The sequence below is a fragment of the Schistocerca nitens genome, chromosome 2, assembly GCF_023898315.1.
Source record: "Schistocerca nitens isolate TAMUIC-IGC-003100 chromosome 2, iqSchNite1.1, whole genome shotgun sequence".
NCBI lineage: Eukaryota > Metazoa > Arthropoda > Insecta > Orthoptera > Acrididae > Schistocerca > Schistocerca nitens.
The window spans coordinates 1060523167-1060550566 of NC_064615.1; the positions used below are offsets into that span (position 1 = coordinate 1060523167).

Consider the following 27400-nt stretch of genomic DNA (forward strand, 5'->3'; position numbering starts at 1 on the left):
GTGAGAGGGCCAAGATAAGAGTCATAGACTCAACGTTGGGATACGTACATTGTTAGGCAAGGACAGTATTCTGAAAGAGGTTAAATCATATTCCATGTAAGCTTATTACTTTGTTTCTAATAAAGTTATTCAGGATATCTTTGTATGACACCTTGTACGTTTCATTTCTTACCGCCATTTTACTTTGTATCTGTATTGCTTTGAAAATAGCTTGATCGCAGTGCAAATGTCGACGGTATGCACTGTGCGTCTTGTCTCGTTTCACTCACTCACAGAAATCTTCGCCGCCAAGTTTGCACCGGCACTGCTCGGTCCTGTCTCGGGTTTGTTTCGCCGGCAGTGTTAGCTGTACGTTAACAGTGATACACAGCAACAGGGATAGATCTGCTGATGAATAGCTGGTCAATATCAACCTCGTGTATGCGTTCACTGAATGAATACAATGGAAACGCGACACAACGACGCCATGCTAGGCTGTTGGCGCAGGGACGGCAGCCACATCAAAGTATTTCTGTATTTCTGCATCTATAAATAGCCAGCTACGACAAGCAGGATCCTTCCGTGTTTTGGCGAATATATTTACAGGGTAAAGCAGGTAAGACAGACCAAACCAAATATATCCATAATGAATAAATATAATGGGCTGCAATTTTCGCAAAGTTTCAACGGACAGTATGGCGAATTTTTTGACGTTCACAAGTAATTTTTATCGTTTATAGTCGCCGAATTACGACATCGACATTGTTTTTTTCCCTAATGGAACTGTACACTTTTTTCTGTGGCATTTGAAATAAACTTCTCACACACCTTCAACGACTTAACATGTACGGGACTTGAGGAAACAATATCAGGGTAACAGCGCCGCGAACCACTGTCCCGCCGTCAGGAGCACAGCTACCACAAACGTTAGCCCTGCTACGCCAGATTTAGGCAAACACGTAAGCCAGGTACAATTCGTGTGTTTATTGTCACGGCTATCATACCAACTGCTCACAATGTTGATCCTGAGCGCTGCAACATGCTATAAAGTGATTATGGAGAAACAATACTGCAAGTTGAAATTCATCTTACCCTCGGTATTCATTACCAGACCTCTTGTTGTAATTTTCACCACAGATAAAAGTATAGAAGAGTTCAGTTTCGTGAGTATGCAGACAATTTTGGGCTTCCTGAACGAAGGTTCCAATGATCTCCAAAGGCACTCCTAAGAATGTCTGTCATTACACATGTGAAATGGAAGGGGTTGGTACGACAGCAATTGCCTTACGTCCAGTGGGATGTCTTCCAATAACTGCAGCTGCAGCATATCTTAGGAGCTCTAGATATCTGACTCTATTCAAGTTCCCAGTAATAAATTAGAGACCAATGACGCTGATCTTGAAAAACACGCACCAAACGTTGACATGCCAAGATCGTTGCTTTTATTCTCTTCTGTCAGCCAGCGTGGATTTTAAACTTGCGGTTAGTGCATATTGCCAAATTTGACTTGCCAATGGTTTGTAATGGATGTTACTTCCTTGAACAAAATTTTTGCATAGATTTGCCACATCACTCGGCACTTCAAAATGGTTCAAATGGCTCTGAGCACTATGGGACTCAACTGCTGAGGTCATAAGTCCCCTAGAACTTAGAACTACTTAAACCTAACTAACCTAATGACAACACACACATCCATGCCCGAGGCAGGATTCGAACCCGCGACCGTAGCGGTCGCGCGGTTCCAGACTGTAGCGCCAGAACCGCTCGGCCACCAGCGGCCGGCACTCGGCACTATTCGCAGATAACATTCGACGAATAGTAACTCATTTTGGAAGTCATTGCTACGAAGCTGTAGATGCAGCGAAATGTGGAGAGAACAGCCGTTTTCTTGATCCTCTCGTAGTTCAGAGGGGTCTCTTACATTTGCTTGGTGTGTTACTGCTGCTAAAACATAAATTTCGTTTTCCGTCAGTTGCTTTTCCTTTTCCTTCGCTTATTTTAGTCTCCACGCTTCGAGTCTGTAGAAATTCTTTATGTTTGCAAAGACGGATCGTGAGTGATTTGTACGATCCGGATACTCTTCAGCTCTAATAGTTCGACAACATTTTATAACTGCATCAGCAGAACACAGAATGATGGGCTTAATGAGCAGAGGTGTACACAAGAGCCTATCTCACACTTCGTACAACAGGACCGACTTCCGTGGAATCTCTTCTCCCGATGGCGAAGCAGTGGTTTGCGACCCTTTTATCTTAATGTTGCTTTTTCACGTCCCATACATGTTATGTCGTTGAAGTTCTCTTAAAAGCTTCTTTCAAATGCCACACAAAAAAGGATGTAGTTACGTTAGGAAGAAGACAATGTCGGTGTCGTAATTTGGCGACTGTAAACGATAAAATTACTTGTGAACGTCAGGAAATTTGCCATGTTGTCCGTATAACCTGGTGAAAACAACATCTCGATGTATTTATTCATTCTAAATATGTTTAGGATGGCCTGCCTTAGCTATCTGAACCTGCATATTACAGGTTTTTCAGCTATTGCGAAAGTGTTCTCACAGAATCATATGCAATTAGGATAACTGGAATTAGCCATCACAGATCACGCGTTCCTTTTACCAAAATACATCCTTTAAGTACATCCGGGAACTGTAACTCCAGTACCCTTTCATCCTCTATACTACACCTCACTATGCAAAGAAGATTACAAAACAGAGACTTCCACTGCAGAAATTCACTGCTGTAACAGCATACTTCAGTGACACATGACCTTCAACATGCTTACCAATAACTGAAAGAACTTGGCAGCAATTATCGGATTCCAGTTACGCCTACTCCCTCCTGTGGCATTTATGGAGCGGAAGAAGTTATTACTTCGCCACGTACGGAGTACAGTGTCCTTGCTTCATAACCATCAACAGCGGTTCGGCTTCAGCTGAGCAAAGGTAGAGCGTGGCATCAAGGAAAACAACAAAAATTGCTCTTTTGGACGAAAGTTTCCAGTCACGACGAAGAAATTCGTCATTATAGCTTTCGATTTCCTGCGTAGAATTCTTTCACGGAATTATAGAACACAGAGTGGCAGTAGCAGGGCAAAAATCTATGCGTAGTTATACCTGTAATTACCGGTGCGTCACAGATACAATTGCCGAGGAGTTTCAGTAAAATCGTCGTATATCTAAGCTTTGATCGCCGGAACTCCAGGAAATATGTGCACCACAACCCCTTTACACTATCTCGCTGTGTATGTGTGTGTGTGTGTGTGTGTGTGTGTGTGTGTGTGTGGTGAACAGGACGACAACCGTGTTCAGTTAAATTAATCGTCAGTCGCGTTGTATAAGTAGGCTGTTTAGGTTTTTATGTTGGTGACGCCACGTAGCGCTCTGTATTAAAATCGCTGATTGCGCTGTGTGCAGTCTGTGGCTGGTTGGACTCATTGTTGGAAGTTTTTCGCCAGTGTAGTGTTGGGCAGTTGGAGGTGAGCTGCCAGCAGTGGTGGATGTGGGGAGAGAAATGCCTGAGTTCTGAGATGTCAATATGAGCGGACGATCCGCACGTGTGTTCGTCAGAAAAAGGAAATTTGTTATATATTATTTGTTCTCTACCAACATCTTTCATTTGGTAACTATATGCCTATCAGTAGTTAGTGCCTTCAGTATTTAGAATCTTTTATTTAGCTGGCAGTGTTGGCGCTCGTTGTATTGTAGTATTTCGAGTAACGAAGATTTTTGTGAGGTAAGTGATTCAAGAGGGGTATACGTTATTGTTAGTCAGGGCTATTCTTTGGTAGGGATTATTGAGAGTCAGATTGCGTTGCGCTTTAGAAATGATCAGAATAAGTAAAGAGAAAACAGTTTCAGTACATTCAGTTTCACTCTGGAGTTTGAAAATCACGTAAAGTCGAAGTTTTACCAGCACAGACATTCTTTTCATTCAAAGGGAAAGTTTCAGTTGGTATCCCACCACTTTTCGGGGCGTCTACAGACACGTCTCATTAGCTGGAGTGTGTAATGGTACTTGAATTACGTAACCATTACGGCACCTCACCTCAACCTCTCGATACCAGCAATATTCTACTGTGTTTCTGTAAAATAGTTAACATATTTCTGTGACAACATTCAGATTTGATTTCATTAATGTAGAGGTACTTCCATATTGCAATGATATTATTCTTATGTGTATTCTTTCTTTTGTCACTATGATCATTGACGTACTTGTAACTCTGATTTCTGGGCGCGTAAGCGGTTATTAGAGACTCAAGCTTTGGTCGTCATGTTAAACAGACGCAAATTGTAGTCAGTTTATGAAATGTGAACTTTAACACTGGTGAAGATATTTTCAAGTATGTTTTATATTGTGAAGTGGTGTTTTGGAACGAGTTACGTTATATTGCAACAAAAGTAATAAAAAAGAAGTGTAACTTAAATTCCGAGTGCTGATTACTTTTTTACATCACTATTGTCCTAACTTGCAAAAGTTTCATCTTCAAGAATGGTTTGTGAAACACATCTATAAAACTTTTGAATGTCGCACAATAACACCTAGGCCTCTTTGCATCCGAGCTGGGAATCATCACTACCTATATTTTCGATGAATGAGCCACGAGTTCACAACGAGACCAGCTTGGGAAACACGAAAAGATGAGTGCCTAGTTTATCCATTATTACAAGAAATGACTATTAAATGTGCTCTAATGACACCTGCCACATAATATAATTTTGTTGTTGCCCGAAAATGCAATATTTAGCAGCGTGAGCAACAGTAAAATCATAATTAATTTTTGACCTTTGTTGTGGTAGGGTTGTTAGAAGTGGAATTGTCTTCTCTGAGGAGTTGCGCTGCAAACTCAGCCCTGATGACCAGCGAAGAAGTGTCTGGAAAGGCCCCAGACAGCAGTGGGATAGCAACCTGACTGTCGCTCGCCATGCGGCCCGACAACCGCGAGTTATGGTCTGGGGTGCCACTTCATTTCATTGCAGGACCCCTTCGGCTGTCATCGGTGGCACCCCTTACAGTACAGCGGTACGTCGATGATATTCAATGATCTGTTTTCTTCATCATCAGCATGACATTCTAACCTCACATTTCAGCAAGGTAAGGCCCATCCGCACACGAAGAAAGCTTCTTCTGTTTGTCTTCATGCTGGCCAAATCCCACCTTGGTTCAAAATGGTTCAAATGGCTCTGAGCACTATGCGACTCAACTTCTGAGGTCATTAGTCCCCTAGAACTTAGAACTAGTTAAACCTAACTAACCTAAGGACATCACAAACATCCATGCCCGAGGCAGGATTCGAACCTGCGACCGTAGCGGTCTTGCGGTTCCAGACTGCAGCGCCTTTAACCGCACGGCCACATCGGCCGGCCAAATCCCACCTTGGCCAGCAACGTCACTGAGAACAGTTGGAAGATTATGGCTAGGGCCCTGCAACGAGACCGCGGTTTTGCCGATCTGAGGCGCACTTGGGCAGAACTCGGCACGATATCTCTCTTTTAAGACATACAATAACTCTATCAGTCAATGCCAAGCCGAATAACTGATTGCATAAGGGGCAGAGGTGGACCTACGCGTAATTGACTTGCTCAATTTGTAAGGCTCTTTCTGTTGATAAGCCGGCCGGTGTGGCCGAGCGGTTCTAGGCGCTGCAGTTTGGAACCGCGAGACCGCTACGGTCGCAGGTTCAAATCCTGCCTCGGGCATTCATGTGTGTGATGTCCTTAGGTTAGTTAGGTTTAAGTAGTTCTAAGTTCTAGGGGACTGATGACCTCAGATATTAAGTCCCATAGTGCTCAGAGCCATTTGAACCATTTCTGTTGAATAAATCATTCAATTTTTCTGAAATTGTAATCATTTGTTCGCCTGTACGTGTACATCACATCTATCGACTTTCGTCCCACTCGTATAATTCCTTCGTGGTTCATCTTTTTTATATCTTAGAATATATTTATATTTAAAATGGTTACTTAGTGGTGTTCTTCAGAAAGCATGGATTATTAAGTGCTTATTGGTCACTATGCATCATATTTAACTTCTGACTCATTATCTGTGTTATTGGATTGTTACCTTTGCGTATTTTCAATTGTGCCCACAGTTTGGGGAGTGTTCGAAATTTCAGTGCGGAACAGCTCTGCGTTTCAGCCCCTCCGTGACACAAAACGGCAATTCTTAATAACCACCGAATACTGTGTGGTGTTTGAATGTTGTGTGTTGTTTGGACTTATATGCGACCCCGGTAGCTGAGTGGTCAGCACGACAGAATGTCAATCCTCAGGGCCCGGGTTTGATTCCCGGCTGGGTCGGAGATTTTCTCCGCTCAGGGACTGGGTGTTGTGTTGTCCTAATCATCATCATTTCATCACCATCGACTCGCAAGTCGCCGCAGTGACGTCAGATCAAAAGACTTGCAGCCGGCGAATGGTCTACTCGACGGGAGGACCTAATCACACGACATTTTGTTTATTTGGAATTATCGTTTTCGTTAATGTAACATACAAAGAATCATTAATTACTGTTGTTGGGTTCAGGGAAAACTGTATTAAGCACCTCTTAGGGAAATATCAAGGCACTTTTTTGGGCGGTATAATTTTTACATTTTGAGCATATGTGCTGTTACGGAATTATATCGTCTTTTTTCTTTTAATTCTACTTTTACTTGATTCCACTCTTCTTGTAGTGATGTCGCGTAATACGAAATATAATGCAGAACTTCAGGATAAAAATTTCACCCAGTTCTGAACCTAAGTGTCTCCTTCAGAACATTCTCTACCACCTCTGCCACTAAACTTCCAGATCTTTTCTTAAATCAGTCATTACATGCCACAGAAGTCACTCCTAGCATCACTTCACTTAAGTGTTTTCTCTATTCATTGAATCTAATAAGCAATACGCAAACTCTTGAAATAAAAAATTCGCTCATCTGCTGCGGTGACATTCGATCTCTTCCCCAGTACAAGGGTAGTCAGATGTAGTTGCATAATAAGTTCACCATTGTGATTTGTTTGTATTAGAATAAAGTTTGCATTACATTTCGTTGTGCAAATTTACTCATATCGTGTAGCAAACCTGTTTCCTTGTTGTTGGGCAACTATGGTGTACGAGGATGATGAGACCTCTCCTCAGTCTGACGGTGAAGAACTATGTGTTTTAATTCGATTGTGCTTTACTTTTGTGCGTAGTCACCTATTAGTTCAGTGTCGTTTTACTTCATCTGGAGTTCTGCAATATATTCACTTACGGCTGCGGTTAACATCTTCATTGACTCACAACGCCTACGAACACGCAAATTTCTTTATATGTGGTAAGAAGTGGAAGAAATACAATGTAAATCCCGAGAACATTGTGAAGTTTTCAAATTCGTACTTCAAATGTCTATGTTTCTGGTTGTGGAACATCTTTGTGAGTATATGTAATTCAGGATCTACTCATGTGTTTTATTGCACTGTTGGTCCAGTACCCAGTACCATTTGGCAGTATTCTATCCTTTCCTTGGCAATGAATACATCCTACACGCCAGAACGCCCATAATTTTTCAGACATGTCTTTCCTGGTGTGATATATCCAGACGTTAACTATAGCAAGCGATCGACGCACATCAGTTACATTCTGTTTAAAACACACATTGACTGCGAACGTAGCCAGCAGTCAAAATCGTGAATGTATAGCAGTGATAAGTAAATTTTTATTTTTTTTTATTTCGCAGGGTGATATGAAGAACCGTGGGCCTTGTCTTTGGTGGCGTGGCTTGCTTGCCTCAGCGATTCAGCTAGCCGTAACATAGTTTCAACCACAATGGAGGGATATCTGTTGAGAGACCAGACAAATGTGTGGTTCCTGAAGAGTGGCAGCAACATTTTCAGTTCTTGCAGGGGCAACGTTCTGGATGATTGAATGAACTAGTCTTGTGACATCAACCAAAAATGGTCTTGTTGTGCTGGTACTACAAACCGCTGAAAGCAGTGGAAAACTGCAGCCATATTTTATCCCAAAGGCATGCAGCTCTACTGCATGGTTAAATTATGATGTCATCCTCTGGTGTAAAATAATCCGATGGTAAAATAATCCGCCATTCTGATCTTTGGGCGGATACTGTTCAAGAGGATATCGTCATTAGGAGAAACAAAACTGGCGTTCTACGAGCCGGAGTGTAGAATGTCAGATCCCTTAGTCGATGAGGTAGGTTAGAACATTTAAAAAGGTAAATGGATAAGTTGAAGTTAGATGTAGTGGGAATTAGTGAAGTTAGATGGCAGGAGGCATAATTCTTCTGGTCAGGCGAATACAGAGTTACAAATACACAGTCAAATAGGGGTAAGGCAGGAGTAGATTTAATAATGAATAAGAAAATAGGAATGCGGGTACGCTATAACGGACAGCATAGTGAACGCATTACCGTATTCAAGACAGACACAAAGCCTACACCCACCGCAGTAGTACAAGTTTAAAAGCCAACTAGTACCGCAAATGATGACGAGATTGCAGAAATATATGACGAGATAAAAGGAATTATTTATATAGTTAAGGTAGACGAAATTGTGACGAGGGACAGGAGAGGGAGAAGGAAGAGAAGGAATAGTAGGTGAATATAAGATTAGGAGAAGCCGCCTGGTAGAATTTTCCACAGAGCACAATTTAATCATTGCTAACAAATGGTTTAAGAATCATGAAAGAAGGTTGTAACCAGACCTGGTGACACCGGGAAGTTCCAGATCGATTATATAACGGTGAGACAGATTTTTCGGAACCGTTTCCCTGGGCAGATGTAGACTCTGATCGCAATTTGTTGTTTATGAACTATGGATAAAAGCTGAAGAAATTGCAAAAAGGTAGGAAATTAAGGAGACGGGAACTGTATAAGTTGAAGGAGGTTGCTGAGAGTTTCAGAGGGGGTATTAGGCAACAATTGAATAGAACAGGGGAAAGGTATCGGGTAAAAGAAAATGAGTAGCATTGAGAGATGATAGTGATGGCAGCAGAGGATCAAATAAGTAAAAAGACAAGGCCTAGTAGAAAGCCTTGGGTATCAAAGGAGATATTTAATTTAATTGATGAAAGGAGAAAATATAAAAATGCAGTAAATGAAGTAGGCGAAATGGAATACAAACGTCTTAAAAATGAGATTGACAGAAAGTGCTAAATGGTTAAACAGGAATGACTAGATCACAATCGTAAGGATTCAGAAGCATATTTCACGAGGTAATAAATAGATACCACCTACAGAAAAATTAAAGTGGTCTTTCGAAAAAACAGGATCAGGTGTATGAATATTAAGAACTGAGATGGAAAACAGCTACTAAGCAGAGAAGGGGAAACTGAATGTTGGAAGAAGTATATGAACTGTACTGGAATTCAGCACTCGTGGCTGCCGCATCGCGGTCGCGAACTGAGGCCGAGGCAGTTTCAGATAGTTTTTGCAGTCTGACGATAATTTATGGATTTGTAGTTTTAGCTTGACGATGTCCACTATGGACAAACGGTCGTTACTTTTACTCTGAGGTTGGGTTATCCTGACTGAAACCTCGGTAAATTCTAGGTAAACGATGCAATCGAGGCTGTTGGTTATTAAAAGTAAAATTAATATTCATACGGTTGCTGACAGGGCAGCGAAATGTTGAAAATATTTAAATTCATATTTCTCATATTGACAATTCCTTTGCTGGAGGAAGACGCCTGGTAGGCGAAAAATTATAATTCAAATCAAATGGCTCTGAGCACTATGGGACTTAACTTCTGAGGTCATCACTCCCCTAGAACTTAGAACTACTTAAACCTAACTAGCCTAAGGACATCACACACACCCATGCCCGAGGCAGGATTTGAACCTGCGACCGTAGCAGTCGCGCGGTTCCAGACTGTAGCACCTAGAACCGCTCGGTCACACCAGCCGCCGAAACTATAATTAATCAGAAGTTGTTGTTGAGCCCACTGACAAAACTGAACTCTATTGTTGAAGTAATTTCAATGAAGTTATAGGTATAAGTGAACATGATAAGTGTGGAAATTATGAGGATGGAAAATGCGATGTTTATTTGCTTTCGAAGCACCAACTTCATGTTGAATTCGTCGTGTGCTGAGTTGAGAATTCGAGGCTACGGCAGGAGCACAGCGACTTCAGCAGCTTCGTGTGTTCGTGTTCTACGATAACTTCGAGATCTTGCATTTAAACTTCCTGTTTCACGTAGACGAGAAATAAGACGACCAAACATCCAGCGAGAAGACAGTCACCTGTCAAGGAATCGTCTGCATTAGCTGGGCCCGAACAGGACCTCGCCCACCTATGGCAAATTACAGTACACGTATGTACAGTAACGTACAAGATAGACATAATAATCGTAAGGTTCTCCAACAATACTGAACATAAAAATGCAAAATTGTAGGATGTATACTGCTGCCATACAGTTATTAAGTTACTCTGATACACGACTACACTGTTATGGAGTGTTATGTACGCTAACATAGGACAAACATGCAGAAACTTCAAAATCAGATATTCAGACCATCTCATAGCTTTAAAAAGCAACAGCTACAAAAGCACATTTTCTGACCACCTTGTAGCCCACAATCACCATCCAACCACAGTAGAAACAGACTTAAGAATACTAAAACCCAGCCACAGCCTATAGAGCAAACTTCCACATACAGAGGGCAATAGCAGAAGGAAAACAGGTAGTAAATGAATACACTACACTCTGCAAGGGCACACTATTTAACACATTAAAGGAACTTTACAAAAAAGACAACACAAACAGATAAAGTCTACGCCCCCCCCCCCCCCCCCCACACACACACACACGAAAAATGGATACACTACAATCTGCAAAGGCTCGCCATTTACACACAAAAGGAATACCATGTAAAAAACAACACAAACAGCTAAGAAGCGTACAGACGCGCACACACACACACACACACACACACACACACGCACACGCACAAACAAAGATAAAATGCAAACAAAATTCAAATTTGTCGCCAAAGTCTCTGGTGAACAGATGAACACTAACTGGGATGGGATACACAACAAACCACAATCACACTGTGTTTTGGTGAAGTGAAAAGTGTTTTACTATCTTATTTGTGGAAAATACGTGTTATATTTACGTGTGCATCACGACACCTCACCATGATGAGTAAGTAAAAACGAATATAGGTGCGAAAACATCACGACAAACTAAATTACATTCTAGATGATAGGTTAACTCCCAGCAAAATTATCGCATCAACATCGTTTGGTTGTGGATGACAAGCTACCTGTAGTAAATAATACACAAGTGATCTGAGAAATTCACGCACACCAAGTGTAAAGCTATTTACAAAAAGAAACGGACTATTGTTTGAACTAAGCATCCACATAATTTTGTAATCATTTAACAAAAACGTTCACATTGCAGATTAAATAAAATGGAAACACACTGAGATGGCACAGTGGTGCTAAAACATGTTTGGGTACTGAGAAAAAACGGTGTTTTGCATAACTGGCGGACCTCACATCCTACAATTTTAACTGCAAACAAGGTCAACACAAGAAGCTGCATATCCAAATGATGAATAAAAATGCAAGTTACTAAATTATCTCCTTTCAACGTACTTTCTCCTTAGATCGGCATCATTTCTACCTTATCGTCATACTTCTACACAACAAAAACTGTATTTATTCACAATGTGTGCTACTGCCATACAGTTATTAAGTTACTCTGATATAGGACTACACATGTATGCAGTGTTATGTACGCTAACAAATGAGGCGAGCGGGGGATGGGACGGAGAGGAGTCCCTGTGTTTACACGAGTCGGAAATAATAAACAAAACCCACACCTCTACTATAGCGTTACATCTGGCACGTAATTTGTGGAACCGAGGCGATAAACAGCTCTGCTATTTCACAACCTGTGTCCTCTTTATCGTTAGCACACCCGCGTTTTATTGACAAAAATCGTACAGTGTGACACATTTTTGAATAGCTTTTAGTGAGAGTAAATGTATTCTTGAACAAAATGTACATGATTCCATTTAAAACATTTAACCTCTACCCCGCATCTCCTACATCTGTGAGGATACATAGGCCTCAGCAAGAACTACCTAATGATGTTAAAAAAAAACGTTTGAAACAATTTTCCATTTAACGCATCAGAGAAAAGTTGTTTTGGGTGAGCAAGAAAAATGCAACACCCTGTGTAATAAGTGTACAATAGTGATAGGCGACAAAAACTGAGATTGTCTCAGATGTATTACTATCTCGGAATTTTCATTTCTTGTTCACTCTACCACTATATAACTAGTGTTTGGACAAAATTCCTGTAGACAAAAACGAGTAATGTAAAACCATTCGAGAACACATTTGATCGGTGGCACCGGAGAAAGAGTATTGATTGTTCGTTGCCAACGGCACAACCTCGAGCAGCAGTGGTTTCAGAGTGCCGACCGACAAGCTGTCCAAATGGGTCACCTTTCATTTGACACAGCAATCTGCATTAGCCTCATGTGACCTCACACACATGCCGCATGATTGATGCGTTTTTGGAACTAATACCTCCTGACCACCTACTCCAGCGTTTTGACAGATTACTTCCTGTGACAGCTATATTAAAGCATTGCTTTTATACGTCTCCATTCTCTCGGGTCGATAAAATGCTACGAGGATAAAATCTCGTTTATGGATTGCAGAGTAGACGACAGAAACGTTATACGTTTCCTTTATACTTCAAATTAGCAATGACTCCACCTCAAATGCTAGACCCCTTTCCGCTATGAGTATCAAGATATTATAGGCGTGATTAGGTAATCTCTTTTCTGTCAGTGTCCATTAGTGATTGCTGAAATTTAAATGGTTACTGCAAGATGTGTGTTTAACATGAGACTTTGCCAGAAAAAGAAATCATTCAAAAAAGTGATCAGAGATTTAAACATCATTTTTCAAAATACATGAAACTAGTTTCTTGTTAATTTCATTCATTCAAAATGTAATCTAAGACTTACATCAGGTATGGAATTTCAACTTTTTGAAAACAGTTTGAAAATTCCATAAGATGTTCTTCATTTGAAAAGGTGTCGCCCCATGGATAAAAAATTTGTTTAACGAATATTATTTTGCTAACTTTTTCAATTTTTGTTCAAGAATATGATAAACAAGCAGGAATCTCCGGCCAGAGTCAGTTTCATTACAACCATTCTGGGAGTACTAGCGTGACATATAAAATAGTTGAAATACTGAAATAAACGACGTTCCGGCGTCTGCAGTACAGCTGAAATGTCGATTATTTTAGTATTTTGATTACATTATATAATGACACGGCAGTGCACTCACAAGAACTTAAATGAAGTTTCAGCCAAGGAGCTCATGTACAAATACGAGGTGTGGCTAGGAAAAAACCGGACTAGTACTGGTGATACAATAAAACGAATGCAATAAGGCTGAAAGTCGCGTGGCCTGTCACGTGACTCTCGCTCCGCCTACTGCTCGAGTTTCATCTGCCTCCTGCACTCAGTCTGCCCGTGGCGTCTGTTTTAAGTAGTTGACGTTTTGTCTGTGCGTCGGAAAATGTTGAGTGTACAGAAAGAACAGCGTGTTAACATCAAATTTTGTTTCAAACTAGGAAAATCTGCAAGTGAAACGTTTGTAATGTTACAACAAGTGTACGGCGATGATTGTTTATCGCGAACACAAGTGTTTGAGTGGTTTAAACGATTTAAAGATGGCCGCGAAGACACCAGTGATGACACTCGCACTGGCAGACCATTGTCAGCAAAAACTGATGCAAACATTGAAAAAATCGGTAAACTTGTTCGACACTTTCCTTGTCAACTCCTGTTAACTCAGACACTGCTCTGATTGTTAAACGGCGATCTTGTCGAACAAGTTTACCGATTTTTTCAATGTTTGCATCAGTTTTTGCTGACAATGGTCTGCCAGTGCGAGTGTCATCACTGGTGTCTTCGCGGCCATCTTTAAATCGTTTAAACCACTCAAACACTTGTGTTCGCGATAAACAATCATCGCCGTACACTTGTTGTAACATTACAAACGTTTCACTTGCAGATTTTCCTAGTTTGAAACAAAATTTGATGTTAACACGCTGTTCTTTCTGTACACTCAACATTTTCCGACGCACAGACAAAACGTCAACTACTTAAAACAGACGCCACGGGCAGACTGAGTGCAGGAGGCAGATGAAACTCGAGCAGTAGGCGGAGCGAGAGTCACGTGACAGGCCACGCGACTTTCAGCCTTATTGCATTCGTTTTATTGTTTCACCAGTACTAGTCCAGTTTTTTTCTAGCCACACCTCGTATAATATAGTAATATGTTGTGGACAGTAAGAAAACTGTGCATTCAGACTGATAAATATTTTGATCCCATTTCAAAAGTGTTAATACCATCTACTAAATTCTTTTGTGTGTCTGTAGGTCGTAATCCTCTGAGGTACGTAGGTATTTCACGTATAGCAAAATTTCGCCGAGACTGCGCACGTTTTCAAAATTAGCAATTCTGAAGTCAGAATTTTGTCATACAGAAAGACTGACAGCGAACTTACGTATATGTCTCACTCACAGGCACTTTTCTAATTCACGGGAGACGCAGCCTTTTATAAGGTCACGGGACAAAAAATTGGTCAACTCAAGCGAAGTTATTACAAGCGTCATTTAATACCGTGTAATTCGGCCCCTGGTCTTGAGAACTGCCTGGCTTCGGTTAGGAAGTGAGTCTCGAATTTGTGCGGGTATTTCATATACAGGTTAAACCACTCACACAGGATCCGCCAGGATCCACACTGCGGGGATGCCGACGGCGTTTTGCCCGCAATTCCAACATGTTCCTTCCCGCCCAGTAGCTTTGCTGTTGTTTTGTTTATGTACCTATGTGAAAAATGGCTTCTCGAGAGGTGACCGACTCCAAATATTCGTTGGGAGCAGATCCCGTCGCAATATTTTCTCGCTGACAAGTGGGGATGGAACTTTATTGACTGCATGCTGAAATTCACGTCGGATTTGGAGGCGATTTTTATTCACAAGCCGTGTAACGAGTGTCCGGTCCCTCTCTGATGGAATCTTTCTCCGGTCGTAACGCTGACGTCATGTTTCGTGGCCACGTGTGTTACAGCACTGCTCGTAGACATGTTGAACAGTCCCCTGCGGAACGCCAACAAATCCAACAACTTCACACACCGTATAGCCATGAGCACGGCCAAACACGAATGCCTCTTTTTGCCACTCTGTCCAGTCCGTACATTTATTCACGTTTAAGCACAATGTCCGCCTGAAACATAAATGCCTCACGTAGAGGTATTGTACGCCGTTGAGCATGGGATTCGATTGCTGCGCCATCTGTTAAAGCTTCACAATTCATCTGTGCCTGCTCACTGAGGTGACAACTTTTTTGTCCTATGAGCTTATACAGGGTGTTTCAAAAATGACCGGTATATTTGAAACGGCAATAAAAACTAAACGAGCAGCGATAGAAATACACCGTTTGTTGCAATATGCTTGGGACAACAGTACATTTTCAGGCGGACAAACTTTCGAAATTACAGTAGTTACAATTTTCAACAACAGATGGCGCTGCAAGTGATGTGAAAGATATAGAAGACAACGCAGTCTGTGGGTGCGCCATTCTGTACGTCGTCTTTCTGCTGTAAGCGTGTGCTGTTCACAACGTGAAAGTGTGCTGTAGACAACATGGTTTATTCCTTAGAACAGAGGATTTTTCTGGTGTTGGAATTCCACCGCCTAGAACACAGTGTTGTTGCAACAAGACGAAGTTTTCAACGGAGGTTTAATGCAACCAAAGGACCGAAAAGCGATACAATAAAGGATCTGTTTGAAAAATTTCAACGGACTGGGAACGTGACGGATGAACGTGCTGGAATGGTAGGGCGACCGCGTACGGCAACCAGAGGGCAACGCGCAGCTAGTGCAGCAGGTGATCCAACAGCGGCCTTGGGTTTCCGTTCGCCGTGTTGCAGCTGCGGTCCAAATGACGCCAACGTCCACGTATCGTCTCGTGCGCCAGAGTTTACACCTCTATCCATACAAAATTCAAACGCGGCAACCCCTCAGCGCCGCTATCATTGCTGCACGAGAGACATTCGCTAACGATATAGTGCACAGGATTGATGACGGCGATATGCATGTGGGCAGCATTTGGTTTACTGACGAAGCTTATTTTTAGCTGGACGGCTTCGTCAATAAACAGAACTGGCGCATATGGGGAACCGAAAAGCCCCATGTTGCAGTCCCATCGTCCCTGCATCCTCAAAAAGTACTGGTCTGGGCCGCCATTTCTTCCAAAGGAATCATTGGCCCATTTTTCAGATCCGAAACGATTACTGCATCACGCTATCTGGACATTCTTCGTGAATTTGTGGCGGTACAAACTGCCTTAGACGACACTGCGAACACCTCGTGGTTTATGCAAGATGGTGCCCGGCCACATCACACGGCCGACGTCTTTAATTTCCTGAATGAATATTTCGATGATCGTGTGATTGCTTTGGGCTATCTAAACATACAGGAGGCGGCGTGGATTGGCCTCCCTATTCGCCAGACATGAACCCCTGTGACTTCTTTCTGTGGGGACGCTGGAAAGACCAGGTGTACCGCCAGACTCCAGAAACAATTGAACAGCTGAAGCAGTACATCTCATCTGCATGTGAAGCCATTCCGCCAGACACGTTGTCAAAGGTTTCGGGTAATTTCATTCAGAGACTACGCCATATTATTGCTACGCATGGTGGATATGTGGAAAATATCGTACTATAGAGTTTCCCAGACCGCAGCGCCATCTGTTGTTGAAAATTGTAACTACTGTAATTTCGAAAGTTTGTCTGCCTGAAAATGTACTGTTGTCCCAAGCATATTGCAACAAACGGTGTATTTCTATCGCTGCTCGTTTAGTTTTTATTGCCGTTTCAAATATACCGGTCATTTTTTAAACACCCTGTATCTGCGTTACGATATAATTATTGGTATGCCTGCCGTGCTATAGCCGTAAAGATGACATGAATCCTCGGTCAAATATTATTTGACTCGAGTATATCAGACTGAAAGCCGATTTCTTGCGTTATTCAATACTGAAGAACAGCGAACGTGGTCACTCTCCGAGGCATGAACGTAACGTTCTAAAGTAAAGATTTATCTTGGTTTTTTTGTGTTTGCTCGTGCAAGTAATGTGTTTGTGGTGGTATTTACATTACACAACGTTAATTCAAACACGCAGTCAAGATCTACCGGCTAAAGGTAGCACAGAAACAATCACTTAAAGAATGTATTTTATTTTCTTTGTTAACAGCGGGTCATACAAAAAGTTTCGACTTCTTAGCAAGTCATCATCAGATGACCTGAATACATTACACAGTAACTCGGCCGCTGAACAGGCCAGTAGAGGTGCTCACCGTGTGGGAGCCATATGATTACTTGTTAAGTACTCTGTATTGGTAATTAAACAATTTGCGTGACCCGAGGTTGAATAATACATCAACTGAATTTCATTAAAATATAACCCTTGGATTACGTCTGAGACTCAGTACCAAAGTATTTTCACGTAATACTTCAACTGCTTGACAAAGAACTGAAGGACCCAGAAGACACGGCTTGGTCTCAATATAACTTCGTACACCTTCAAACTAATCTACTTTAATAAGTAGTTTTGAGCTCTGAACTAAACCGAGCGAGGGCTATCCCATCGTCATAACAGTTAACATATTTACATTTTACGTCTCGTTCCGCTCATAATTTGTCTACTGCACACAACGGAAACACCATCACATTAAGAAAATAACTTAATGTATTCCTGATTGTACATTGTATTAGGAACATAAGCGAGATACTCTTTTCGGCGACAGAGGACAGTGTACTGAAGAACATTACATCTGTATTAATTCATTTTCAGGCTATTAATTATAGCTATTACGATGAGTATGTCTTTAGGTTGTAAGTACCTGCAGTTACATGTGGCAAGAGCGTGCCATTAATGCTTATGTTCCCGCTTGGCAGCTGATTGGTTGTTGAAGTTTGGACACAATTATTTGACTATACTGCCATGCGTAGTCCACCTGGTGGTGCGGTTACGACCGTTCAGAAACCATCAGGTAGTAAATTATATGGTATGTTCACGAGAAGACTGTTAGACGCAGATAAAAAGAAACGAAAACATTGATGTTTGTACGTACACTGAAGCGCCTCAGAAGCTGGTGAGGCATGCGTATTCAAATACAGATGCATGTAAACAGGAAGAATAGGGCGCTACGGTCGGAAACACGTATATAATACAACAAGTGTCTGGCGCAGTTGTTAGATCGGTTACTGCTGCTACAATGGCAGGTTATCAAGATTTAAGTGAGTCTGAACGTGGTATTATAGTCGACGCATGAGCGATGGGATACAGCATCTCCGAGGTAGCGATGAAGAGGGTATTTTCCAGCACTGCCATTTCACTAGTGTACCTTACATGTCAGAAACTCGGAAAAAAATCCTGCAAAAATGGAACGAGCGACGTCTGAAGAGAATCGTTCAACGTGACAGAAGTGTAACCCTTCCGTAAATTGCTGCAGATTTCAATGCTCGGACATCAACAACTGTCAGCGTGCGAATCATTCAACGAAACATCATCGATATGGGCTTTCGGAGCCGAGGGCCGCCTCGTGTACCCTCGATGACTGCATGACACAAAGCTTTAGGCCTCTCCATGGCCCGTCAACACTGACATTGGACTGTTGATGTCTGGAAACATGTTGTCTGGTCGGACGAGTCTCGTTTCAAATTGTATCGAGCGGATGGACGTGTAAGGCTATGGAGACAACCTCATGAATCCATGGGCCCTGCATGTCAGCAGGGGACTGTTCAAGTTGATGGGAGCTCATTAATGATATGAAACGTGTGCAGTTAGAGTGATATGTGGATCGCTGACATGACTACATAAGACTCTGGACGCTGACACGTACGTAAGCATCGTGTCTGATCACCTGCATCAATTTATGTCCGTTGTGCATTCTGACGGACTTAGGCAATTCCAGCAGGACAATGAGGAACCACACAATGCCAGAACGGCTACAGAGTGGCTCTAGCAACACTCATCTGAGTTTAAACTCTTCCGCTGGCCATCAGACTCATCAAACTCCACAGACATGAGCATTATTGTGCATATCTCGGATGCCTTGCAACGTGCTGTTCAGAAGAGGTCAGCACCACCTTCATACTCTTACGGATTTATGGACAGTCCTACAGGATTGATGGTGTCAGTTCCCTCCAGCATTACTTCAGACATTGTGTACTGTGTACTGTGTATTGAACGGAGGATCTAGAAACGACGGAGAGGCTTCGTCTCGCCGTAGTCCTCAGTGGTTCACAATCCCACAACAGGCCACAGCAGTCCACCCACATCACCGCCGCCCCACACCGAACCCAGGGTTATTTATCTCCCCCCAGTGGATCCCCCCGGGAACGTCTCATACCAGACGAGTGTAACCCCAATGTTTGCGTGGTAGAGTAATTATGGAGTACACATACGTGGAAACCGTTTGCGCAGCAATCGCCGACATAGTGTAACTGAGGCGGAATAAGGGGAACCAGCCCGCATTCGCCGAGGCAGATGGAAAACCGCTTTGAAAACCATCCACAGGCTGTCAGGCACACCGGACCTCTCCACTAATCCGCCGAGCGGATTCGTGCCGGGGACCGGCGCACTTTTCCGCTCGGGAAGTGGTGTGTGAGACCGCGTGGCTAGCCGGACGGGATTTCAGAGTTTAGTCGAGCCCATGCCACGTCGTGTTGCGGCACTTCTGCGTGCTCGCGGGGACCCTACACGTTATTCGGCAGGTGCACCATTTTCTTTGGGTCTTCAATGTATTACGGTACCAGTGATCATAAACTCTGCACTTATAACACTAATACCCCGTACATTTGTTAAGTCAGGGTCACCTAGTCACGTAAGAAGTTATAAGAAGTTACAGAAAATAGAGTTCATAAATGGAGGTCGATTTCACTACTGCAAAACTTTTACTCTAATTCAAAAACCCATGTTGAACCTCACTGCAACGTTGTTCTTAAAAACATGCAAAAATTTTTGTGGAAAACTGAAGCTAACATTATGGGACTTCGATTTAAATCTTTAGGAAGACTGAATGAAGGAATAATCACAGTTGCTTATCTGGCTAGCTCAGATTTACAAATCAACAAAAGAAATACCCAACAAACTTGTCACGCAAGGTGCCCCAAGAAACCAGTCAAATGCGAGCTGCTCAGAGTACTGACTCTGAAATATGAAACTACCACCTTATGCCATTAGCAAAAGTGACAACACATCTTCAAACTGCTCAGTCACTAGGGGACAAAAGTCAGGAGGCAGATCATAAGAATTCTATGTTCTCTGTTTTCACATAATACTCCGTTGGAGCAGTGATAGCTTGCTTGTAGCCAATGAGACAGATGTAAGTGTTCCATGAAGCTTGAAACTGAGGAGAATTCAACAAAAACTCCCTGACATCGTGTTAAAATAGGCACAAACAGTTTATTAGGTTGGCACAGAGTCTGCATGGTCTCTCATTACTGGTGGATGTTGGATTCACAGTGCCTAGTAGGTGAAAGCTGCGGGAAAGGGAGGGCGAGGCGCAATACATAACATTGGACTGACAGATATTCTTTTGAAAGCTACGTTTCAGGGAAATGAAAAGACGGTATTCTCGTTGACACTTGTCTTAAGCATTCTGAAAGCATCCCCCAGGTGTTGCTAAGCCACGTCTGCGCAATATCCTTTCTTTCAGGAGTGCTAGATCTGAAGGTTCGCAGGAGAGCTTCTGAAAAGTTTGGAAGGTGGGAGACGAGGTAGTGGCAGAAGTAAAGCTGTGAGGACGGGGCGTGAGTCGTGCTTGGGTAGCTCAGTTGGTAGAGCACTTTCCCGCGAAAGGCAAAGTTCCCGAGTTCGAGTCTCGGTTGGGCACACAGTTTTAATCTGCCAGGAAGTTTCATGCAATGTGTGGTTTTCATGAGCAGATGTTTATGTTGATCTCTATTCCAATTTTTTGTAGAGGCTCCGGAACTCTCGGAACCGAGGTGATTCAAAACTTTTTTGATGTGTGTACAACAAGATCGAGAACCTTTTTTTGCCCATACTGTCACATCTTACACATCATGGAGGTGTATGTAAATGATTCGAGTTGTAGTGCTATGTGACGCGAAATGGTTCAAATGGCTCTGAGCACTATGGGACTTAACTTATGAGGTCATCAGTCCCGTAGAACTTAGAACTACTTAAACCTAACTAACCTAAGGGCATCACACACATCCATTCCCGAGGCAGGATTCGAACCTGCGACCGTAGCGGTCGCGCGGTTCCAGGCTGTAGCGCCTAGAACCGCTCGGCCATCCAGGCCGGCACCGCTAGCGGCAATTTTCGATATTCTAGAACTGGTGGAAATTGCTTAATAAAGCAGTCTTCTACGGAAATTACTATGCTACTGGGATCAGAGAATGATACTGTCTTGAAATGTAGTTAATGGGGTTGGGTATTTAATGAACACAATGAAGGGCAGCTCCACTAGTCATAGTTTGACCCAAGGCAGTCACAGAAATGCAGAGAATCTTCAACTGACAGGCAAGCACCAATTATCCCTCGTAAACCTACTTACAGTGTTTCAGGAAGTGGTGTTAATGGTAGAATCTAGGAATATTGTACAGTTCCCCACATATCTCTCCCTATGGACTGCGAAGACAAGTTCAGGTTAATTACAGCGCGCAGAGGTGTAATCAATAGAGCTTTCCGCACTCCGTGTCCTAATGGGACAAGAAAAAGCCCTAATAAGTGATACAATGGGAAGTATTCTCTACCATTTACTTCAAAATGGCTACAGATAAAGGCGTTGATACATGTTATGCCGTCCGCGGTGGCCGAGCAGTTCTAGGCGCTTCAGTCCGGAACCGCGCGACTGCTACGGTCGCAGGTTCAAATCCTTCCTCGGGCATTGATGTGTGTGATGTCCTTAGGTTAGCTAGGTTTAAGTAGTTCTGAGTTCTAGGGGACTGATGACCTCAGATGTTGAGTCCCATAGTGCTCAGAGCCATTTGAACCATTTTCTGTACAGTGCCTTCGAATTGCGGTGTTTGTTCGACTGATATCGCCCTTTACATGTTTGTTCCTCCATCCATGACACGTGAAGTGATCGGTTGTCGTGATACCAGCACATGTATGCACTCTCAACAATGACCCAGTAGTAAAAATCGGATGATGATGTAACTGAAATGGACTAAAGTACTTTATCTCTATTAACTAATGCACTATGCAAGAGATAAGACCTCATTAAATTTATAAAGTCGTTGATTCAAAGTCCTACCAAACCATTACAGAAATGGATGCTGCAAAAATAGTACATAATGCTCATCCACTATCATTTAGAAAACTTGTGTTTCATTCAAGATAAATTTCAATTGGAGCCGTACTTACGCTCTAATGAAATTTTTGTAAATAATCCATCAGATATCAAACTGAATAATAATCGCCGTGATTAGCATGTGTTGTTATGGTGTTATGTCTGAAGATGTGTTTGATGCAGCGCTCTACACTGGTATATTCTGCGCAAGGTCCTTCATCTTTGCTTAACTACCGCAACCTACTTCCTTTTAAACCTCGTTACTGTATTCAAGCCTTGGTTTTCCTCTTCGATTTTTACCGCTCTCAATTGTTTCCATTATCATGCCCGGGATGCGTCCTGTTAATCGATCCCTTCTTCTAGTCGAGTTGTGCCTTCTGGTATGATTTTTTTTTCCGTAATTTAATTGAAAGCTTTGTTGCTTTGGTAAAAATAAAATTGGTTCTTTTTGTCGTGACAGAATAAATTACTATTAATCACACCAGATTTGTCGGAGAACAGCAGCAACATGTGTAATTGATCCAGCTTTAAGAAATTCTATTACCTTTTAGCGGAAAATTCGTGCGGTACTCTCCGACGTTAGAAAAGTCGTGGTGTTCCGTTCGGAGCAGGAGGCGGCTGTCTTTTCTCATTCGCGATATCGAAAATTACTAAAAAATGAACAGAAATTTTTTTTTCGGAGGAAGATCGCGCGGAGAAAACAGACAGAAGTTACATGAAAGAAACCTAAGGGACCAACTAATTGGATTTGTACGAACATATAAACGGAACTGAAAGAACTTGGAATAAATACTATAACGATGTCGTCACGACAGCCTCCTGTTCCGACAGAACACACGCTGGATCATAAGCTGCATAAATCTTTTAAACAGAAAAGATTATCACAAGTATAATTAATGAAAATAAGGTTGAGAGATTTTCTTTGAAATTAAATAAACTTCAAGGCTTCAAGTATTATATTATGAAACGGAAACTTACATTAACATGGCCACCCATTGTGGCGGTGGAGCGAATTTTCATGATACACATTCTCACTTGTTTGTGGCTACATATATTTTTAATCACTTAAACTCTTAAATTTACAATAAAATTATTATATCAGTATGGAGCACAATACTTTTGCGTCCGACTCGCAACACATTCACAGAAGAACAGCTAGAGAGCGGCGCTGCTCCCTGCAGAAGTAAAAATTGGCAATTGTTATTTTTGAAACATAGGTGCATCGTTTTCTTACTGATCGATAGCAGCGTATAACAGTTTATAGCTATCGTGATATTCTGCGCTTGGCAAAGATATCTGGTTACAACATTCATTGGTATATGTTAAAAGTTCGCACATACTGACGCGAATACAGAAAAAAAAACTTTTACATGTTAAAAATCGCAGTGATAAAGGCTGTAATGTCACAGCCTCAAATGCCTTTTCTCCCCTGTTCGATTCAGTACCTGCTTGTCTGAACTGCTTAGCGCTCACGTTTCACTCCCGTACAACGCTAGACTCCAGAGACAAACACCTACAGAAAAGACTTCCTGCCACTTACATTTATGTCAAATGTAAAGAAACTCTTCTTTTTCAGAAATACTTTTCATGGTTCCGTACCCCAATCGGTAAAAACGGAACCCTTACAGGATCACTTTGTTGTCCCTCTCTCTGTCTGTCCGATTGTAGTCTGCGGATGTTTGTTAAGTGCCTTACCTACATGTAGTAATCGCTCCTGGGTATCTGTTGGTGGATAAATTTTGAAACGCATCATATGACCAGTAAAGTCATTCTCTGACTGATGTTTGGCTTTTGCCGTTTCGACCCAGTCAGCCTGAACATAGAACTACTGGTTATTATAATAATGGTCGCCTGCCTCCTGCATGACTTTACGTCACATTTACATTATTGAAATTAAAACATTATAGAAAATCTTTGAATCCCTGGAGCCGATATCTTGCCAGTATCAATGTAAATTACAGCAAAAATGTTCGAGATTCTCGATTTCCGAAATGGATGAACTGTCTATATACGCAGGCAAGTTTTATGATTACCTGACATTGTCCGCTGTGATGGAGGCGATTTCAGAATGAAAACATTGTTGGCTGTTCAACTTTTTACATAGGTTTGTTCACACAGATCGCATAAAAATACGCAATGATTACTAGTTTCAGCAAAATTAAATCACTACCTTCAGATCATTTGTACGGAAAAAAATTTTACAGGGCCAATCCATTTCGTCGACCGTTCACATATTAACGTGAACACAACTTACAGAGACGACATTCCACAGTACCTTCTCTCGTCACATAGTAAGAGAATTTTATTTCATTAACTCCTGGCGGTAATATTCCGTTCTGTTGGTGTTGCAGTAGTAACCTGCGTACATAATTAGCGCGAGACTTACTGTTCTGAACTTACTGTATGAACAGTGCACGATACAAATACGAAGTGTATAAAATGTTTTAAGTTGTGTACTTGTTGACATATGATAGGAACATTTCCTATCAGATGTCAGCAAGGATACAACACGAAATCATTTTATACGCATCTCATGTATTTTATTTGTAGCTGTTGTGGCTATTGATATCAGATAGGAAACTGTCCTATCAGATGTTAACAAGAACGCGACATCTTATACACGTTTTACGATACTTTATTTGTGTCCACTGCGCACTGTTCGCACAGATATTCTCTACTTTTATGAGAAGAGACGGTACCATGGAATGTTGTCTCTATAAGTTGTAACCAGCTAATGTGAGCAGTCGACGAAATGGAACGGCCCTGTAAATATTTTCTCTATACAGATGATCTAAATTAAATATGGTGTTTTAATTTCGCTGAAACTAGCATCACTGTGCGTTTTTATGTGATATTGGCGAATACACTTCTGTAATAAGAAGAACAAACGAGTTTATAATTAACCTCGTACGAAACGCTGTGTTTTTTTTTCTACTTACAGTTTGTATTTTATATCTTCCATCAATATTCCCTAATCACTTATTTTGCTTCCAAAAGAACTAGACTTATCTACTACTTTTACTGGTCATTTCTTAGTATAGTTCCCACAGCGTCGCCTGATTTGATTCGGCCACATTCAATTTTCTTTGTGAGAGTTTATTCAACATTTTTAATCTCTTTTTCAACACGCTGTCCATTCCGTTCAACTGTTCTTACAAGTTGTAGCCTCCCCGCAAGAAATTGGAAAGTCAATGATTACAGAAATTGTGCCAAATGTTGTCTTCCCACAAAAGTGAATAATAAAAATAAGCCAAGCGTAACCTCCTTGCAAAATTAAAGAATAAAAATTGCGCAAATGTAAACTCCCCACAAAATATCGTTAAGGGATGAAGATTGATCACAAACCCACAATAACATTAATTAAATAATGAACCATGAACTGTATGTAACATCTCAACACAAATAATTAAACCTGATAAATTTTATAAGGACAACAGCGCTGACCTACGGCCCTGTGAAATAATTAAACCAAAATTCTTACCTCAGTAAAAGTGCGTCTATATCTGCTCTTATTTTTCGGCACAGCTCCGTGCAATGCTGGCGTATATTTAATTTTGATTCTTGTAGGAAATGCATAGGAAATATTCTTTAAATTGAAATGAATGCTTTTTCTTCAAAACGGTGGAAAAATTCTTTAAATTAAAATGATTACTTTTCTTTAAAAAGATTTACTTTATAAAAAAATTATTATTGGGGCATTTCTTGAACAAATTAATTACAGTTACCATACATTATTAGCTGAGCGCAATGCTGCTCCATTACCTTCTACAATAATACACATCGTCCACCACAATCCTGACCAGATTCGGAAGAACAGCACGCCGTCGACGCATGGCGACGCCCGCTCAGTACAACCGTCCACTCGCTACAACTACTGCCGACCGAGTACTACTGCAGACAGAGTGCAACTCGCAACTGAACACTCGCGCGGTCAAGCGCAGACTAGCAACGATAAATAACTCTCTGGTCAGAGATTCTGTCATGCCTCGCCATCGCTGGTAATGAATACATATGAAACGTACGCGTTTCAAAGTCATTAGGTTTTCTTGGTTTCCCTCACCCCTTTCTCAACGTACTGATTGAATAACATCAAGGATAGGCTACAAGCCTGTCGCACTCCCTTGTCAACTAGTTATACTTGTTCCACAGCCCTCCATTTGTCCTATAGCCTCTCTTGTCTAGCCATTTTGCATATAGTGTCAGCGTCACTTTTAGGCGTCTATATTCTCTTTCTCCTACTTCTTTTTTGCATTTTTATATTTCCTCCTGTCCGCCTTGATAGCTGAGTGGTCCACGCGGCTATTTGTCACTCCAAGGGGCCCGGGTTTGATTCCCGGCTGGATCGGAGATTTTCTCCGCTCAAGGACTGGGTGTTGTCCTCATTATCATTTCATCATCATCAGTGGAAGGCAACGGGAAACCACGACTGGAGTCACTTCCCTAGACACTCATGCGGTGGACCTCTCTGACGAGGCTTCCCCCATGACAAGACCTGCCGTAAGGCAGAACACAAAGGTTTTTTTTATTATTTATTTCCTCCTATCGTCAGTTAAATTCGATATCTCATGAGTTATCCGAGGATTTCTGCTAGGCATTATCGTTCTACATATTTGATCCTCTGCTGCTTCCCTTATTTCACCTTTGAAAGCTACACATGGGTTTTCTATTGTATTCTTTTTCTTCGTTTCAATTCAGGGTTGCCTAATTGTCCCTCTGAAACTCTCAACAATCCCTGGTTTATTCAATTGATACTTCTCTTAATTTGTTACCTTTTTTTAATTTCTTCAGTTTTAACGCAGTTCATAATCAAAAACTTATCGTCAGAGTATGTCCCTGAAAGTGTCTTACACTTTAAAATCTAGCTCCGGAATCACTGTCTTACTATTATATAACCAATCTGAAACCTTACCGTGTTTCCAGGTCTCTTCCACATACACTACCTTCTTTCATGATTCTTAAACCAAGTGTCAGCAACTATTAAATTATACTCTATGAAACATTCTACCATATGACTTCTTCTTTCTTTTCTCTCCCCACCCCATGATCTGCTACAATTTTTCCTCTTCCCTT

The 27400-nt window shown here is 41.7% G+C and overlaps 1 protein-coding gene across 1 annotated transcript in view; it reads right to left on the reverse strand.

Moving 5' to 3' along the window:
• LOC126237422 (hemocyanin-like) overlaps positions 1-26205 on the reverse strand; it is a 211524-nt gene extending 185319 nt beyond the window's left edge. Inside the window, exon 1 of the mRNA XM_049947531.1 lies at positions 26093-26205. Within this exon, the coding sequence (XP_049803488.1) occupies positions 26093-26111 (19 nt within the window). The 5' untranslated portion in view covers positions 26112-26205. The remainder of the gene's footprint in view (positions 1-26092) is intronic.
• Between the last annotated feature and the right edge of the window lie 1195 nt (positions 26206-27400).